General features: G+C 43.7%; 1 protein-coding gene across 9 annotated transcripts in view; it reads left to right on the top strand.

Annotated features, from left to right (window-relative positions):
* Positions 1-1011: 1011 nt before the first annotated feature.
* Positions 1012-19750, top strand: part of Hectd1 (HECT domain E3 ubiquitin protein ligase 1) — an 86606-nt gene continuing 67867 nt past the window's right edge. For 6 of the 9 annotated variants that reach the window (XM_063262104.1, XM_039113180.2, XM_063262105.1 and 3 more), the window contains exons 1-2: positions 1253-1384; positions 2867-3028. In XM_063262104.1, coding sequence (XP_063118174.1) covers positions 2889-3028 — 140 coding nt within the window. In that variant the 5' untranslated portion in view covers positions 1253-1384; positions 2867-2888. Of the gene's footprint in view, positions 1385-2866; positions 3029-19750 lie in introns of all 9 variants that reach the window. The other 3 variants (NM_001419839.1, NM_001419840.1, NM_001419838.1) reach the window with 1 other exon arrangement.

The raw sequence follows: 19750 nt of genomic DNA, 5'->3' as shown, positions 1-19750 counted from the left end.
CTGTCCTTAGCCTTGCCTGGCCGGGAACACATTATATAGAACAAGGTAGCCCTAACTTATTCCCTGAACTTTCCGTTCAATTTGTTGTGGATCTAAAACTCTTCTAAAGAAAACTTTTCCGGGTTTATCTATTGCGCTGGTATGGTTGAAAACGACTGGCCTCAGTCTTTGCATACGGTTTCTTTCTAAAACTAGTATCTACTGCTATTTTTTATTTTTTATTTTTTATTTTTTTTGTTCAAAGGATGAATAAATGAGAGTTCAGGAAGGAGTCTTTTTCTTCCTCTTTCTCTCAACTCTTGCTGCTCCTTCTTCATACCACCATCACCGCCGCCGGTAGCCCAGACAAGTCTCGACCTCATTATGTAGCAAGGATGACCTTGAACTCCAGCGTCCAGTTCTCTAGTGTCACAGTTACATGAGGACTCCACTAGCAGCGGCTAGCATTTAATTTTCAATGCCCATGAAATAAAAAGTTTGACGGGACTAACTACGGAAGTACGTGTGACCACAAGCCGAAGGCAAATGTCTTTAAAAGTCCTCGATGCTGCTGCTTCCTGGGACTCCGAGGTGGGCAAAGTTCCTGCAGCCTCAGTTCTCCCATCTGCACCGAGGCGATAACGACCGGACGGGCAGCGCACACGAGTTCCCAGGCTCGCTGTGAAGCGTTCTGGTAAACCGCAGGGCGATCCTCCACACAAATCCAGAAGGAGGGGTGACCCGAGGGCCGAGCGCTTGCGAGACGGTGGCCTCCGATCCGCAGGACTCAGGAGTGGCCGGCGCCGGGCAAGACGGGCGGAGCGTGCGCGAACCAGCTGCTCGCGGCGCGCGCCGATTGACAGCGCGGTGATTCGGGCGCCGGGAGTCCTGGTTGAAGAGAGCCGTAGCCGACAGCCGAGGGAGCCCGGCGCCCCCGTCGTAGCCCCGTGCCGCGGGCGGGCCTCCGCAGCGCCCCAGGTGGCCGCGGGCAGGGCGGCCGGGAGGCGTTCGCTCCGCCTCCGCCGGCGCGGCCTTCACCAGCCTCCGCGCCCGGCGCTCGGCCGACCCTTCTCCTGTCCCCGCCCGGCTGGCGATGGACGCGGCCTCTCCTCGCTGCCGGCGGCAGCTCCGCGCGGACCTGGCTTTGAACCGCAGGGTCTGAGGAGCCGCGTGCTGGGGTCGGGACCCGCGCTGGCTGCCGCCGCTCGGGGGAACCTCTCGCTTCCTTGTCACCGGGTCCCCGCGGAGGAAGGGGAGGGACGAGACACGGCTTTTCCTGTGCCGCCTGCCTGGCTCGACCTGCGCGGCCTGCGGTTTCCTGGGAACTCGAGGGCCGCGGCCGGGCCAGGCTCTGCCCGCGGCCTGCTTGGAGCTGGACCGGAGCTGTTTGGTACGGCGAGCCAGGGTAAGAGCCTGCGGTAAGGGTAGGCGGGGGCGCTGGGCGCCGTCCGCTGGCTGGGCCTGCGCGAGGATCCGGGGCCACCGAGCCCAGCGGCGAGCGCGGAGCTGGACCCGGGCGCGGTAAGGTCGGTCGTCCGCCGTCGCCTCTGCGTCTCGGGCCCTTTGTTCCCCTCCCCGGGCCCTACGGGGCTTGTCTTTCTGGCTCCCGAGCTCCGGGTACGCTCCCCTTGTCCTTGGTAAGGCTCAGCTGCCGGGCGGGGACCGGGGACGTCCCACTGGGCCTCTGAGTTCCGGGAGACCCGCACCCCGGCCGCTTGGCGGCTTCCTCTCGAGCTCGCAGGCTTGCTGCTTCTCCAAAACTTCGCCCTCCTCCCAGAGGCAGGTAGCTAAGTTAGGCAGGTTGGGTGTCAGCGTCGCGGCTCCGGCCTTGGTCAGGCTGTGGACAGTGGGGCAGCCCCGCCGGGCGCGGCCGATGGGCCCACTGCGACCCGTCTCTAGGTTCCCACACCGGCAGGTGGATTGCGTGGGACTCAGAGCTGTCCTTTGGTCAGGCACCTAGGAGCTTTTGTAATGACTTGCCTGCCTGGACTACTTCTCGATTTTTTTAAAAAAATAAAAACTAACTGCTTCATCCTATGGGAACCGAGAATGTCAGTGTGTGTGTGTGTGTGTGTGTGTGTGTGTGTGTGTGTGTGTGTGTGTGTGTAAAACCTGTTAGTTGCATTTATTTTAGCATCAAAACAACGACAACAAAAAGTTTTAAGAACATTTGCCAAGATTGCCAGAAGTTCTTATCAGTATTTTCTCCGCATAGGTAGATTTCATATCTAATAACTGTTTGTATTTGGACATATTTAGGAATAAGTTTGAGAATTCAAAATTTGTGAGAAGAGAAATTCAATTCGAAGGAGAGTGGATCGGAAAGTGTGGTCTTTAAAACTACTGGATCTGACCCATATCTAATGCCCCGATTTTTGGTGGGGTTTGGGCGGAGCTTGCAGGGAGAAGTTCACTGGTAGAAAAAACTTTTTTATAGGTGTTCTTTGCCTTTTGGCACAGACATTGGTGATAACAGACATTGGGATCCAAAACTTGTTTCATAGTGTTTGACCTAGACGGCTCTGGTTTCTAGTTAACTAGCAACCTAATCAGCATATATTCTTGTGTTGAACTGTTTTGTGTGTAGTGTATCTGTATTAAACCCAGGAAGTAGAGGGAAGTCCAAAACTGCCGCAGAGATAGAGCATACTCTTAGAAGTAATACTTTGCAGTTTTTGAAAGTTTTTTTTAAAATCATGTATATTTATTTTGTGTGTGTGCATGCCACAGTCAGTATGGAAATCAGAGAATAACTATGTATATACATACACAGATACGTGTGTGTGTGTGTGTGTGTATCTAGCAGATGTTCAAGAAAAAAATGTTTACACAGGCTGATCAGTTCTGAGCAAATGTTTGAAAACCCCTTTTCCCTTTTTCAATGCAGGCAAAGGGACATTTTAAAGACCATGGCAGATGTGGATCCTGATACGTTGCTGGAGTGGCTGCAGATGGGACAGGGAGATGAAAGGGACATGCAGCTAATAGCCCTGGAACAGCTATGCATGTTGCTTTTGATGTCTGACAATGTGGATCGGTGTTTTGAAACGTAAGTGCATTCCTCCATCACCTTCCTCTCGGGCCAGTGTGCTGACATCTGTTTCCAGCCATTTGCTGACTTCAGTTTGTGTGAAAACTTTCCTAGGGAAGTTTAAAATATCCCTTTAGACATTTCTGCAGTTGTCTGTGGTTAATGGGACCCTAGCAATGATAATCGTGATTGTGTAAATACATAGTTGTTCAATGAGTGTGGATTAGGAATACTAATACTGACCTATAGCTTGGTTGAGTCAGTTATGAACCATCCCAATTAAAACGATTATAAATGTTTATCTTCTTGAAAGCTGTTTCTGTATTATATGACTTGGAGAAAGATTAAGATCTAAGATTAGAACTGCCTGTTTCTTTAGTTTTCATATGTCATTGCTGTTGTTAAAATAATTTTTGGTTTGTAAATTTCATTTTGGATGATATATATTGTACTTTTTTTTTTTTTTTTTTTTTTTTTTGGTTCTTTTTTTCGGAGCTGGGGACCGAACCCAGGGCCTTGCGCTTCCTAGGTAAGCGCTCTACCACTGAGCTAAATCCCCAGCCCCCATATTGTACTTTTTGAAGTACAGAAGCTTTGAAGTTATATTTGTGTATTTGTGTGTGTGTGTGTGTGTGTGTGTGTGTGTGTAAGAGAGAGAAAGAGAGAGAGAGAGAGAGAGAGAGAGAGAGAGAGAGAGAGAACATGCAAATACCTGCCATGGTGTGCAAGTAGAAATCAGAGAACAACTTTTGGGAGTTGAGTTCTCATTTTAGCATGTGGGTCCCAGGACTGAACTCAGGTTATCAGGTTTCGTGGTAAGTACCTTTACCAGCTGAGCCATCTCACCACCCAATTTGGAGAGTTTTAAACAGTTGTACTCAGCGATGATAATAGATTTGCATAAAAATATAAAAAAACCTCTGCCAGCTAGGCCACTTAGGCTGTGCTTTTCCTCTGGTGTGATTCTGGTTCAGTAAAGGAGGAAACATTCTTCTGGGTTTGTTTATGTTTATAGTCGTGAATTCCAATAAGTCATTAAAACCTTCTATACATGCTTTAATGCTGTTTAAAGGCAATTAAAAAATATTTGAGATATTGGCTTTAAGTTTGGTATAATTAATGTCTTTGGGGTAGAACTAGATTGTATTACTTGCTAAATATACATTGTTTTTTCAAAGTGTTTTCTCTTTGGTTTTTAAGTAATAGTTCGTATTTTTGTTCAAACAGTAGCTCATGTTGGCTCAGGCCTTTGGGAGCACTCAGGAGGTGGGGGTAAGAACAGCAGTTGAAGGTCATCCTTGGCCACACAGTGTGACCCAGGCCAGACAGCTATGAGATCTCGTCACACAAAAAGGAAAGTAAGGGTGCTGAGGGGCGGCCGTGTGGACAGAGGATGTTATCCTAAGGCTGAGGACATGGGTTCAGTGCCCAGAACCTATTTTGTAGAGAGACAGCCAGCTCTGACAAGTCGTTCTCTAACATTTCTAGCATCTTTGCATACACAGACTTGATTGAAGTTCTTAAGACTATCATCCATATCACAGTGGTTTATTTAATCCCTTTTTATCAGGAGATTCCTCTTTTTTTAAAGGGTTATTCTATGTATGTGAATATACATAAAATGAACTTTCAAAAGGAAAATTTTAACAATGTAAAATTGGTTCTTTTGAAAAATTCTACAACTAAACAAAACAGCTGTTATATTTTCTATTTTTCTTTGAATTCCTTTTTCATATATCATGTAATAAAATTTAAAAGAAAAATAAATTAAAATGAATTCAGATATGACATACTATGTAAAGGAATAAGGACTTTTTTTTATTTTAAAGACATATCTATTTTTATTTTATTTATATGAGAGGATTGTCTGTATGTGCACCATGTGTGTGCAGGTGTCTTTGGAGGCCGGAAGAGGGCATCAGGTCCCTGGAATGGGAAACTGTGAGTTGGCGTGTGCTGTTGCAAAGTGAATCTGGGTCCCCTCCAAGAGCTCTTACTCACTGAGCCATCTCTCCAGCCCCAGGATATTGTCAGTTAGACTGGTTAGTCCTGTTTCTTGTGACCTGGCAGCTATGTATTCAAAGTACACATCTGTTTAGATTTTGTGACCTTTTCTTTTCTAACTACTCCTCTTGTTAACCTTTGTTTTCCCATTTATTTTTATTTTATTTTCTAAAATTTATGAATAATATGTTGTGATGTGTGTGTGCGTGTGTGTTTGTCTTTATGTGGTGGTACATGTGGAGGTCAAAGGCTAACTTTCAGGACCTAGTTCTGTCCTCTCCCTCTCAGGTCTGGGGATTACTCTTAGCTAATTAGACTTGATTGCTCGCTGGCTCTGTTTCCCCTTTAAATCTTGGCTTGATTTCATCACCTATAGCCTTATATTTTTATATAAGACGTTATCTTGTTAGGCTGGGTAGTAGCACATGTCTTTAATCCCAGCACTTGGGAGGCAGAGGCAGGAGGATCTCTGAGTTCAAGGTCATCTTAGTCTACAGAGTGAGTTCTAGGACAGCCAGGGTACACAGAAAAACCTTGTCTTGATCCTCTCTCAAAGTTATCTTAATTTTGGTTATGATATTATGGTGCTAGGTTCAAGTTCTTTTTGTTAAAGATTTATTTTTATTATATGTGTATGAGTGTTTTGCTTGTATGTATGGATGTATGGCTTGAAGTGGATGTCAGATCCCTGCAACTGGACCTGCATATGGGTGTGAGGGACCATGTGGGTTCTGGGAACCAAACTTGGGTCCTCTGCAAGAGCAACAAGTGCTTTAACAACTGAGCTGATCTCTTTAGCCCCTAGGTTCTGCTTGTCTACTTAGCTTTGTTTGTTCCTCTATAAAATGACAATTATTTTATTTCAGTGGATTTCTTGTGGGGATTAATGGAGAGAATATATGTGAAAAAATGTTTCAAGTGAGGAAGTGATATAATGCCTAATTTTGAATTATATTTGGTACTTTTATTTCCTGAAACCAGTTTGGGAGTCTTTCTTGTTTTTAGACAGGTTCCCATGTAACCTGGGCTGGCCTGAAATTTGCTCTGTAGCCAAGATGGCCTTGGATTCTGTAGCCTCCACTTCTCAAGTATGTGCCACCATGCTGCCATTGCTTTCTTCTGTTTGTTTTGTGAGATGGGTGGGTGGGTGGGGGTAGAACTCTATAGTCCAGTCTGGTCTAGAGTTTACGATGTGGTGCAGGCTGCCTCTCAGCTCAAGGGGAACCTCCTGAGCGCTGGGATTCCAGTTGTGCATCACATCTGTCTTTCCTTCTGCCTCAGCTTCCTTAGTGCTGGAATTTCAGGCATGAATCCCCCACATCCAGCTTTTAAAATCTTCTAAAGTCAACAACTAGGGCAAATGAAATACAAGGTGTACATATTTTGAATACACCAGAGGAAATCTTGTAGTGGGATTTTATAAGGTTAGTAGTTTAGGTTATGTCTAATAAATCACGTTTATATATTTGATACATTTTGCCTGATTTGTTTGTATTGAAAGTGTGCCTCTGTTTAGTTAGGAAAGGCACATTGTGCATGGGAAACCATGGCCTTTGAAATGGGCAGAGCTGACTGAGTTCAGCATCCTGCCTTCACTGCAGAGTAGTGGTGCATTAAGCCTGCTTCCTAATCCTTGTTGGCTTTTTATGAAAATCAAGTGAGATTTATTCCTCTGAAATGCTAGCAGGTGCTTTTTGCATAATAGTTAAACGATTTCCCCCTTCGCATTGTTCCTGAATTTCTATGGTCTTGTTTTGACTGTCCTTTTGAAGTGAAAGAATATGCTTTATGTGATGTTGCTCTGCTTCTTACTGCCTGGATTTTCCGAGGCAGTCAGGTAAAAAGAGCTGGAGGTTCATTTGTAGTCATCATTAGCCTCTCAAATGTAATAGTCATTAGATAATCGTGGTCTTTGAGAAAATGGGTTTGCTGGCTCATATCTGTAATTCTAATGTTTGGGAGGCTGAGGCAAGAGGATTATTACGATCTTGTATCCTGCCTGGGGTACAAACTGAAACCCTGTCTCAAAAGTCAAACAAAAAGGGAAGTGACCTGATTGAGAGGTGATTCAGATTATGGACCCAGCCTTTGGGGAAGAAGCAGTGGTGCCCAGGCAGGGGAAGTGCAGGAACTCTTGGCCTAGTGGAGTGGTGACTGGACTGATGAGGTTGTGTGTCTGATGCACAGGCTTTGGATGTTATTATACAGGAGTACGGGGAGGGCATCGGAGCGCTGTCAATGAAACCCTATGATGCGCTTTTACATTGTTTTCTTTTCTGCTTCTGGGATCAAGTTCACCTACCCAGTCCTTAAATTTGTCTTTTAAAATGATTGCTTAGATCAGGTATGGCAGAACATACTTGTAACCTAACACTCTAGAGGCCAAGGTAAAACCTTGTCTCAAAAAACAAATCATAGGCTAGGGGTTGAACTCTGTAGTAATGTGCATGAACCAGGCTTAGCGTGTTCAGTCTCCAGCACCATGAAAGGGCTCTGCTGCTCAAGGATGGAGGCCTTGGTGTGATCCCTGGAACTCACAGCAAGAGGAGACTGACTCCTGCAACTTGTCCTTTCACTTCCACATACGCACAGTAGCATGCACATGGTGCGCATAAGCAAATAAATGTACTTAAATATAAAACAGCCCATAATGCAGCAGATCACGCGCAGAAGCAAATAGGAGAATAGGTTCTCTTCCATTAGGCCAGTGTTAGACATTCATAAAGATGTGAATTACCACCTTACTTCTCTCAAACGCGTTATTTGGTTACTTTCATTTTAACTTTATTTTTTACAAGCAATGGTTAAGTTAACATATAAGAAGCCTGTCTTAATATTTTCAATTTTATTTATTTAGTGAAGCAGAGTTGGTGCTTTTTCTAATTTTTAAAAAATGATTTATTTATTGTTATTTTATGTGCATTGGTATGTTGCCAATGTATGTATGCTGGTATGATGGTGTCAGGTCCCCAAAGCTGGAGCTTCAGACAGTTGGAAGCTGTCATGTGGGTGCCTGGGTCCTCTGGAAGGGCAGATAGTGCTCTTAACTGCTGAGCCGTCCCTCCAGACCCACTTTTTTCCTAATTTTTTTTATTACATTACATTTTATTTACTATGTGTGCTATCTTGTGTGTGTGTGTGTGTGTGTGTGTGTGTGTGTTTGTGTGTGTGCACGTATATATATGCATTTGTGTATATGGGCCATGGCATGCTGGTAATGGTCAGAGGACAGTGTGCAAGGACTTGTTCTCTCCTAGCATGGAGGTCCATTCAGCTAGCTTGCTATAAAAGCCTTTTGTTTTTAAGTTAAAAAAAAAAAAAAGAATAAAAAGGGGGTTGGTGAGAGGACTCAGAGGTTAAGAGCACTGACTGCTCTTCCAGAGGTCCTGAGTTCAATTCCCAGCAACCACATGGTGGCTCACAACCATCTGTAATGGGATCTGATGCCCTCTTCTGGTGTGTCTGAAGACAGCTACAGTGTACTCATATGAATAAACAAATCTTAAAAAAAAAAAAAAGAGTCCCCAAGCTCCATCCACTGTTTGGCTGTGGGTGTCTGTATCTGTCTGAGTCAGCTGCTGGGTGGAGCCTCTCAGAGGACAACATACTCCTGTCTGCAAGCAAAACAGAGTATTATTAATAGAGTCACGGATTGGTGCTTGCCCATGGGGTGGGTCTCAGGTTTGGCCGGTTATTGTTTGGCTGTTCCCTCAGTCTCTGCTCCATCCTCCATGCCTGCATTTCATGTAGACAGGATACATTTTGGGCCAAATGTTTTGTGGGTGGATTGGTCTCTTTTGGGATTCCTCATTGGGGTTCCTTCCTGGCTACAGGAGGTGGCTTCTTCAGGTTCCAAATCTCCAAAGCTATGAATCACAGCTAAGGACTTTTTTTTGTGACAGGGTCTTCTGTGTAGTCCTGCCTGGAACTCACTATGTTCCAGGCTGGCCTCAGACTCAAGAAAGAGGTCTGCCTGCTCCTCTGCCTCCTGAGTACTGGGATTAAAGGTGCGTGCCACCATACCTGGCCTAAAGACTTTTAAAATAGCAATTTTGAGCATGAGGGTTAGCAGAAAGGAGGCATTTGTGGGTGTGTGTGTACTCATGGAGGCCCTCTGGAGCCATCCACGTTTTTAATCTAAGCTTTATTATCGGGAGTAAGTATATGTGGCAGAGGTGGCACCTGCACTTGCCATGTAATGAGTTTACCCATCAGAGGAGGATTCTGTGGAGGTGTTTTTCTCTTGGCTTTATATGGGTTCTGGGGATTAAGCTAAGGTCATTGGGCGTGTATGGCAAGCACCTTTACCAAATGAGCCATCTCACCAGCCCCACCCATTCTGTCTTGAGACAAGGTCTCCCAGTGGAACATGAGGCCCACCAGTTAGATTAGGCTGGCTCATCTCAAACTGTCCATGCCTCTACTTTAACAGTCCTGGGAATAGAAACCCACGACAGCATGTCAAGCTTTTTTCTTTTTTTTAGTTAAGAAAAATTATATTTTGTGTGTGTGTGTGTGTGTGTGTGTGTGTGTGTGTGTGTGTGTATGTGTTGAAAACGCACATGTTACAATAGCTTTCTGGAGTTGCTTCTGTTCTACCACATGTGACTGAGGATCAAACTCAGATTCTCAGGCCATTTTAAAATGTATTTGTGTAGCTATGTGTGCCTGCGTATGGGTATGAATGCAGGTGCTCTTGGAGGCCAGAAGTCTTAGATCCTTTAGAGCAGGGTTCACAGACAGCTGTGACAGAGAACCAGATTCTGGTTCTCTGTAGAGGTACAAGAGAAGCAAATGTTCTTAACCATTGAGTCATTTCTCTAGCCTTTAAAAGACAGTCTAACTTAAGCATGGGTATTCTGTTAGAGGATAAGACATACACCATAGTGGAAGTGGCACACACCTTTAATTTCAGTACTGGGGAAGAAGCAAAGGCAGGTAGATCTCTGAGTTCATGGCCAGCTGGTCTGTAGGGTGAGGCCCAAGACAGCCATGACTGAACAATGAAACCCTGTCTCAGAAAAAAAGAGTAAGACATTTGTAAGTGTGGGAAGCTCATGCTGGAGGGTTGCTAGGGGTTATTGTAAAGTAAACTGTAAGTACATTTCTAAATTCCCCAGATTCATTTGAGTATAGCTGGGATCATAGGTCTACACAACCATGCCTGGCTTCTATAGATCTGATTGGACTCAGGGCTTTGTGCATTCCAGGCAAGTGGCCTACCAACTGAGCTGTGGCTCCAGCTCTCCAGCCCGTTTTAAAAAACGTGGTATGTGGAGACAGGGTCTTACACTTACTGGTTACGCTGGCCATGAGTTTACTTCAGCTTAGGCAGGCCTTGAACTTGATGATCCTTCTGCTTTAGTCTCGCAAAGCCGGGATGGCAGGCTTGAGCTATCAGACCTGCTTGATGTGTCTTATATGTTAGGTGCATGACTCCTATCTTTAATTTTATAAAATCTTCCATTGTACTTGTGGAAAATACTTTCCACTAGGTTGTACAGATATTTTAAATGTTGACATATTTCAGTCTAACAGTATAAAAAGCTAACACTTGTTACTTATATTAAAAGCATCTTTATTAGGATGCTGTCTGCTCTGGCAAATACATTCATTCTGTAAGTTTTGCTTGAAAGCTTGAATGTTTTTATAGTTGGTAATAAGCCTTATAATAATTGTTTTACTTGTAGTAAAAGGTATGCTTCATTAATTTTTGAGAAAATGTTTCCCAGATATATTACATTTTACTGATTGATTGTGTGTGCGAGTGTGCATGTGTATGTGTACGCTCACCACAGTGAGTCCTGCAGAAGTTGTAGTACAACTTTTGGAGTCCGTCCTTTTACTACACGGGTATTGTGAATTGAACTCAGATTATTAGACTTGGTGGTAAGTTCCTTTGCTTGTTAACCATCTTACCAACTGTTCGCCAGACACTGAACCTGTATAATGTTTGTTTGTTCTTTGAGTAGAAATTTTGCTGCAAGAAAAGCCACTGGTTCAGTTCTCAGACAGTTGAACAGGCATTTTCACTGACAAGCGATTAATTATTCTTTGCTTATGTGGAAGCGCTTTGTGTTTATTTCAGATTTTCTTTGTACAATATTAAAAAGATTTATATCTGAAGGGTTCAGAATTAGTAAAATTAATAATTTTGTTGCTTCATCAGAGTTGTTCTTTGCGATTGGCCTTTATTTCCATGTTCGTTCCCACAGTGAAGGATACGGTTACTAGCATTAATTGTAGTTAGCTATGGCAGTTATCAGGGTAAAGCACTGGTGGTTGTTTGTTTGTTTTAGAAACAGGTTCGCACTGTGTAGCCCTGGCTGGCCCGGTACTCACTCTGTAAATCAAGCTGAATTCACAGTGCTACCCATGCCTCTCTGCCTCTCATGTGCTGGGGTTAAAGGTGGGGGGATACCAGTTCCAGCAGTTTTACCCCGCCTTGCTCCTACATTGTTAGTGCACTTGTCTGCACAGAAATAGGGATTCAGGAAGAGAAAGTGCAGTTTCATTGAGCCCTGTGAGCCTGGGTGAGGTCAAGTAGAATGAAGGCTGAAAGGTGTTCTTTGTATGTCAGCATCATTCTCAAGTGTACCTAGGGCCTTGTAGGTCAGAGCTGTACACTGAGCTCTAGCACCAGCCCTGAGCTTTAGCTTCTGATGATCACAGTGAGAACCACCAGAGGCTCTTGCTAAAACAAGTGTTCTGATTGAGTTGCCAGTATTCCTTTTCTTAAAAATTTTTATTTTATACGTGTTAGTGTTTTGCCTACATGTATGTATGTCCGTGCACCGTGTGTGTCTGGTGTTCTTAGTGACCAGAGAGAACATCTGATTCCCTGGCACTGAATTATAGTATGAGCCGCCACATGGGTACTAGGAATCCAGCCTGGGTCCTCTAGAAGCAGCAAGGGCTTTCAGCCACTGAACTGTCTCTCCAGGCCTGGTCTGTATTCCTAATATGCTTCTAGGTAATGCAAAGATGGTTCACCAGGAAATCCCACACACCTGTAATTGAAGCGTTTGAGAGGCTGTTTGAGGCTGACCAGTGCTATGCAGCAAGTCTGACTCAAAACAAACAAACAAGCAAGCAAATAGCAAACAAAATAAACTATTGGGTGGCAAATCTCAGATGTATTGGTTAAAGATAGTTATAGAAAAAGGTAAACAGACTAGGTTCAGTAGTGAGACGGTGTACCCATTTTAGTCTAAACTGTATTTTCTCATTGAAGTAGGAGGTTAAAAGGATTGTTTATATCTAGGATTGGTATGGGGGAATGAATGTATTCATATAGTAACTAGTGGCTTCCTGGCCTGTGAACCCTCTCTAAGCTAATCAGAATTACAGACTTAAAATAACATTATTGGCTTTTAGAGACCCAATCTTTCTCCCTCCTTCCTTCCTTCCTTCCTTCCTTCCTTCCTTCCTTCCTTCCTTCCTGTTAGTAGATCAGTTTACAGACTGCTTCTGTAGACTCCTGTGTGTGTGTGTGTGTGTGTGTGTGAGTGTGTGTGTGTGTGTGTCTAGTGTTTAATATATTTACTATGAAATTTTCACTGGATTATGAAGTTCATTGCTCCTTACCCCCCCCCCCACCTCCCCGGTTAAATGTAAATGCTGATTGAATTATAGACATTCTTTTTATGGAATATATTTTCCACTTAATCTTGAAATTCCTGTGCAGAATATATCCTGAGTCTGGACACTGCTTGGGAGAATGCTAGAGAAAGTTTTAGTTTTCCATGTTGTCTCTGTTTTCATCTCACTTACCCTGACAGAGTGAAGTTACTCTGGTTCCCTCTGTGTAAGGAATATTGATTAATAAGACAAATACATAGAGTGCCCAAAAGTTAAACAGGCAGCTTGTGTATATACTTTTTTTAATGTTCAAGACCTTCCTCAATTATATAGCATGTAGAGGCCAGCCTGGATACATTTGTCTCAAGATACTCACACTAAAGGACAGTTAAGAAACCAAATTTATTATTTTTTAGCTGAATATTTAAAAGTTTTTTTCATTTATATAATTGTATTTTTAGTGTTTTCATTAATATATAAAATGAGTTTCATTAGGGTTCCCCCCCCCCCCCCCCCAGAGCTGGGGACCGAACCCAGGGCCTTGCGTTTGCTAGGCAAGTGCTCTACCACTGAGCTAAATCCCCAAACCCTGTTTTTTTTTTTTTTTTTTTTTTTTTTGAGACAGGGTGTCTCTGTGTAGCCATGGCTGTCCTGGAACTTTCCGTGTAGACCAGGCTGGCCTCAAACTCACAGAGATCTGCCTGACTCCGCCTCCTGAGCTTTTAAAAGTGTATCTCACCAGGTCTGGCTCAGTCATAGTGCTTAAATTATTTTAGGTTTATTAAGGAAAAATCAGAAAGAACTCTGGGAAGTGGGAGATACCAAGGGAGGAGTAATGCTGCTGCTGCTGCTGCTGCTGCTTCCTCTTCCTCCTTGTTCTCCTCCTCCTTGTCCTCCTCTTCCTTATCTTCCTCTTCCTTGTCTTCATCCTCCTTATCCTTGTCCTCCTCTTCCTCCTTTTCCTCCTCTTTCCCCTCTTCCATTTCCTCCTTATCCTCCTCCTACTTCTCATGCTCCTCCTCATCCCCTCCCCTTCTTTTTTGGTTGTAAGTGTAGCCTTTAATACCTGAGCCATCTTTGTAGACCCTATCCCTGTTTTTGTTTTTTACTTTTAGCAAAGGAAGTAGTCTTAGACTGCTAAGAATATCTCCAAAGAAATCAAGTAAGAAGTTCCATTAGCAATAGTTTCAAAAGAACAAACAAAAACCTAGTAATAAAGCAAAGAGGTAGAAGACTTCTGAATGAAAATTTAAAATACTAAAGACATTGAAAAGGATGCTAGGAGAACACTGCCATGATTTGGATTGGCAGAATTCTGTTGTGAAATGATCTATAGATGGAATCAGTATTCTAGAGCCATTCATTCATTCATTTTTTTTTCTTTCTTTTCTTTTTTTCAGAGCTGGGGCCTGAACCCAGGGCCTTTCGCTTGCTAGGCAAGCGCTCTACCACTGAGCTGAATCCCCAACCCCCCATTCATTCTTCATAGAGTAGACAGACTCTCTTTTACACTCCAGATTTTATCTCTCTCCTGGTCCACTCTCTGACTGTTTCACAACCCATTTTCCCTCCTGCCCCCCATCTACACAAGGACCCCTCCCCCAACCCCCAGCCGACCCCTAAACTCCCTGGGGCCTCCAGTCTCTTGAGGGTTAGGTGCATCTTCCCTGACTGAACCCAGACTGGGCAGCCCTCTGCTGTGTATGTGTTGGGGGCCTCATCTCAGCTGGTATATGCTGCCTGGTTGGTGATCCAGTGTCTGAGAGATCTTGGGGGTCAAGCTTAAAATGAAACTGCTGGTCCTCCTACAGGGTCACCCTCCTCAGCTTCTTCTAGCTTTTCCCTAATTCAGCCAGAGGGATTAGCAGCTTCTGTTCATTGGTTGGGTGTAAATATCTGCATCTGACTCTTTTCAGCTGCTTGTTGAGTCTTTTGGAGAGCAGTCATGATATGTCCCTTTTTGTGAGCATTCCATAGCCTCAGTAATAGTGTCAGGCCTTGGGGCTTCCCCTTGAGCTAGATTCCAATTTGGACTGTCGCTGGACCTCCTTTTCCTCAGGCTTTTCTCCATTTTTGTCCCTGCAGTTCTTTCAGACAGGAGCAACTATGGATCAGACTTTTGACTGTGGGATGGCAAGCCCACCCCTCACTTGATGCCCTGTCTTTCTATTGGAGATGGGTTCTACAAGTTCCCTCTCTCCATTGTAGGGCATTTCATCTAAGGTCCCTCCCTTTGAGTCCTGGGAGTCTCTTATCTCCCAGTAGATGTACCTGGAAAAAAAAAAAAAAAAGACTCTTAAGAGCTAAAGAATCCCTGTGCAGAATGAGCAAGGCTGGAGAACTATAGCACCCGAGCTTAAATTATACTCCAGAGCCATAATGACAAACACAGCATGGTCTTGGTACAAAACAGACATGTAGACTATAGAGACCAGAGGACCCAGAAGTAAAGCACACAGCTCCAGTCTAGTGGGAACAGAAAGAAAAGAGGGATTTTTTAGACTGACTTACCATAGTCTGGGTACTACAAGGGTTGTCTTCACAGCAGACAGGGTGAGAACCAGGACCTGCTTAGTTTCTTCAGCAGTCTCAGTCTGGTGGAAGCCCTGGCAGATTCCTATGAAAACACTGCTCTTCAGTTAGTGGGTCTGAGAGCTGATGTCAGAAAAAAAATGGCAGTAGTAGCAACAGGTAGATGAGATGAATTGGCAGCCCAATGGAAGGCAACCTTCAGGCATAAAGCAGAACCTTTCTCTTCTTTTTGACTTCTTTTTATCTAGTTGTTGTCAAAAAGTGGCACTCACATGAAAGGTAAGTCTTCTCACTTTGCATAACCTCATGAAGACAGTTCCCTACCAGGTATGCACAGCACTGTGTACTTTAGTTGGTTCTAGGTCCAGTTAAGTTGATAACCAGCTATGAACTATTCAAACAGCCAACTAATGCTTGACCCAGTTGTCAAAAACATACATTGGAAACATAGATGTTCTCTTTAATAAATGGCACTGGTAAAATTGACTTACAACATGAGGAAGAGTGAAATTATATCCATCTTTCTTACTTTGACACAAAAGTCACTTCATTATCAATCAGAGGACCTGAAATTTGGAAGCTAATAACAATGACGTTCAGCTGTTTGACGTTGTAACATGACTGTGGTGTATAAATGCATTGAGCCACATTCATAGGTACCCCAGCTGCCTCAGGCCACAGGGTGGACATACTTGTATTATGGTAGACTACTTGAAGGCATAGGCATAGGCAGAGGACCTTCTGAGACTCAAATAGCTCACGAAATAGTTTCAAGAAATGGAATTGTATAAAAGTAAACCACTGTACAGCAAAGGCGTTGGTCAGCAGGGTAGAGCGACAGCTTAGAGAATGGGTGAGATTCTTTGCCAGTTAATAAATCTTAAAAGACATCAGCATTTGGAACATAGAGAGGACTCACAGCCAGGCATGGTGACATAGTCCTGTAATCCTAATATTTGGGAGATGGAGGTAGTAGGGTCAGGAACTCAAGATCATCCTTGGCTACACTGGTGGTGTGAGGCCATCTTGAACTATATAGGAAACCTTGTTTCAAACACTACCAACCAACCAAACTATGTAGTCAGTAAATGGACAGAATTGGGCCTCATTAGCAGTACCTGTAACCCCAGCATTTGGGAGGCTAAGACAGGAAGATCTTGTGTTCATAGTTAGACCCTGTCTCCAAAAAGAAGAACAAAACTAGAAAGTGAAAGTTGGAGGATTGCTTCTCCACTTAGTGCAGAGCTGCAGCAGTCAAGACAGTGCTGTTGATGGTGATACGACGAACAAGTAGGTTGATGGAACAGAAAGTAGTTCAGAGACAGACACATGCATGTATGAGTAACTGTTTAAAAATTGCTTTTATTTTGTATTTTCCTGGAACACAGTGTTTATGTCCCACTGGGTAGTCTGGAATTCCCGATCCTCCTCTCTCTCCCTCTGATTGCTGGGATCACAGGTGCTGCACTGCATTAGCTCTGGAGAACTTATGTCTGACAAACGAGCCAAAGACAGCTGAGCAGGAAAAGGATAATTTTTTCCCCAGTACTGAGAATGAAACCCAGGGCTTTGTACATATTTAGTACTCCATCACTGAGCTATACCCCATCGCTGAGCTGTACCACCAGCCTAAGGTTTTTCCATGGGACTGAGACATTACGCTGGGCAGTGGTAGTGTATGCCTTTAATCCCAGTACTCCAGAGGCAGAAGATTTCTGTGAGTTCAAGGCCAGCCTGGTTCTGGGACAGCCAGGGCTACACAGAGAAATCCTGTCTCAAAAAACAAACAAGCAGACAGACAGACTAAATAAATAGATAGATAGATAGATAAATAAAATTCACATCATACAATATGTAAAATTAAATGCAAAACTGTAGACATAAATGTATAACACAAAAGCAACAAGACTAAAAGAGCATGTAAGATAACTTTATGCTGTTGGATTAGAGGCAAATATTCCAGGCAATTAGCAAAAGCACAGCCCATAAAAGAATAAAGTCATATGTCTGAATATTTTCACTATTGAGTTTCTTTAAAATACTTAAAAAAAGATTTTGTTTTTTTAAGACAGGGTTCCTTTGTGTAACTCTTACTGTCCTGAAACTCACTCTGTAGACCAGACTAACTTTGACTCGGGATCCTCCTGCCTCTGCCTTCTGGATGCTTGTGTGGGATCAAAGGCATGTGTTACTACCTGGCTCACTTTTTAAAATTGTGTGTGTGTGTGTGTGTGTGTGTGTGTGTGTGTGTGTGTGTGTATGTGTGTGTGAGTGATTCTTTCCCTTTATGTTGGGGCCCTAGGGATTGAACTCAGATCATCAGGCTTGGCATTTACCTGCTGAGCCGGCTCACATTCCCATTTTAGTCAGTCGTCCCCCGTCGTCTTCCCCCCCCCCCCCCCCCCCGTCCCCATACCCCCCCCCCCCCCAGCTGGGGACTGAACCCAGGGCCTTGTGCTTGCCAGGCAAGTGCTCTACCGCTGAGCTAAATCCACAACCCCCCCCATTTTAGTTTTAGTTATTTTATATATACACATACACCTGTGCACCATGTGTGTTCCTGGCACCCATGGAGGCCAGAGAGGGTACCAGATCCTTTCTGGAAATTGGAGTTAGATGATTTTTGTATTGCCATGTGAGTGCTGGTAATTGAACATAGGAATTGAACCTTGAACGTCATGTGCTCTTAGCATCTGACTAGCTTCCCAAGGATTTCTTTGTTAGTTCTTTTCTCTCTTCTCCCATCTTTTAACCCTTCAGCTCCCAGGAGCTCTCTTAATTAGTCTTCTATCTAGAAAGCTAAGTCTGAGTTTTTAGCCGGGTTTTGCCCCACTCCCCATTCCATTTCTTGGCTGTTATTGACTCTGTTCTTATACTTGGACTACCCTCAGGATGAAAGTGGTGAGAAAAATGGGTGTGGGGGAGGTAACAAGAACACCCGAAAGCAGGATTTTTCTCTAGCTCTTTGGATTATAGGAACCTTAAGGTCCCAGGGGTTTTGAAGCATGTGTTGGGGCCAGCTCTGGGGCCAGATTAGGAGGGAAAACCCCCAAGGAATCACCCCACATTTTCCTTTTCTTCTCAGTTTCTGTTGTGTGCTTCTGCCACACAGTTATGGTATGTTAGCTTTCTATAGCTATGACCAAATTCTTGAGAACAACTTAAAAGAAAAGATTCCTTTCAGTTCATGGTTTTAAGTGTTTCAGTATGTATTCATTTGGCTCTATTGTTTTAGGGTGTATGGCAGGGATCCTGATAGAGCAAAGCTTTTCACCATGTGACAGTCTGGAAGGTAAAAGGAAGGACTGGAGCCCTCCTGCCTTGCTGTTGCCTGCCGGGCATCACCAGCTTTCTCTACTAGGCCTAACCTCCCAAAGACGGTTTACTACTGACACCGCTCTGCAGTCTGCTTTGAATATGTGAATCTCCCCGGGACTTCCAGATCTAAGCTTATAAGCAGAGGCCAGAGTGTGAGAGAGATGAGAAAGGGCAGGAAGGGATGGCTCAGTGGTTATGAATGTGTACTGCTCTTTCAAGAATCAGAGTTTGTTTCTAGCACAGTTCCCAGTTCCCACACTGGGTGACTCAATACTATGTGTAAATCAAGCCCTATGAGATAGACACACTAAAGTATTTTTAAATCAAGAAAAGAAAGGTTGAAATCTACCTTTGTAATGTTATTTATATTCTGACCTCCAGTCCGTCTGCTGATGGATACTGTTTCGGAGTCTTTGAGTAGGTAATTTTTGTAGTCCACCCAGTCTCTAGTTGTAATCATGGAACGTGAAGGCTCTAATAAGTTTACACTATTGATAGTCACTAACGTTTACGTTTTTTTTTTTTTTTTTGTGACTGATAGGTACTCTTTGACTTAAGATGGGGTTATAGCTCAGCAAATCTCTTGTTAGTTGAAAATAACATCAAATAGAAATACATTTAACGTATCTAAACTACTGGAAATCATAGTTCAGCAAAGAGATTGTTGAATTTTTGATGTTATACAAAGAAACATATAATCAGAGTGAAAGTCAGTCAGCAAGGCATCTGTTTGCAAAAAGGGTATGCTGAACCCATACCAGCCAGCCAAAAGGGCCTTTCTTTTTTATTCCTGACTTAGGTGATAATTGTCTCATTCCATTGGTGGCAGCTTACTTTGCAATATGAAGTAATTGGCAAATTGTCACAAAGGAGAAGGGAGAGATCCCTTGTTGGGCTAACTACCTTTGATATGAAGGATACACTGTGTGGAGGAGGTTGTTTACCCCCATGGTGTTGTGGCTGCCTAGGAGCTAATGTGGCAGGCTGCCACTGCAGATCATGAGAGGATATTTTAGCCCAGGAAAAGGTCAGCATTCAAAAATTGCATTAGGTTTTCTCCTGAATGTGTATTGCTTTCATACCATTGTGGCCAAAATATTTTGTTTCTTGAGACAGCAATTGCTTGTGTAGCCCAGGCTAGCTTTGATTTCATAGTGTAGGCCAAGATAGTCTCAAATCCCTGATTATTCTGCCTCTGCTTCCTGAGTGCTTGGATTACAGTGTGTGCTTCCATTCAAGGTCTAAGTTTAAGACTTGAGTATTTAGTTTCTGTTCATTTCTAGACTAAAAACCTTCATGCAAATG

Source organism: Rattus norvegicus, chromosome 6 (assembly GCF_036323735.1).
Source record: "Rattus norvegicus strain BN/NHsdMcwi chromosome 6, GRCr8, whole genome shotgun sequence".
Taxonomy (NCBI): Eukaryota; Metazoa; Chordata; class Mammalia; order Rodentia; family Muridae; genus Rattus; species Rattus norvegicus.
The sequence above is the reverse complement of the archived record's forward strand: the minus strand, read 5'-3'. Positions and strand labels throughout refer to the sequence as shown.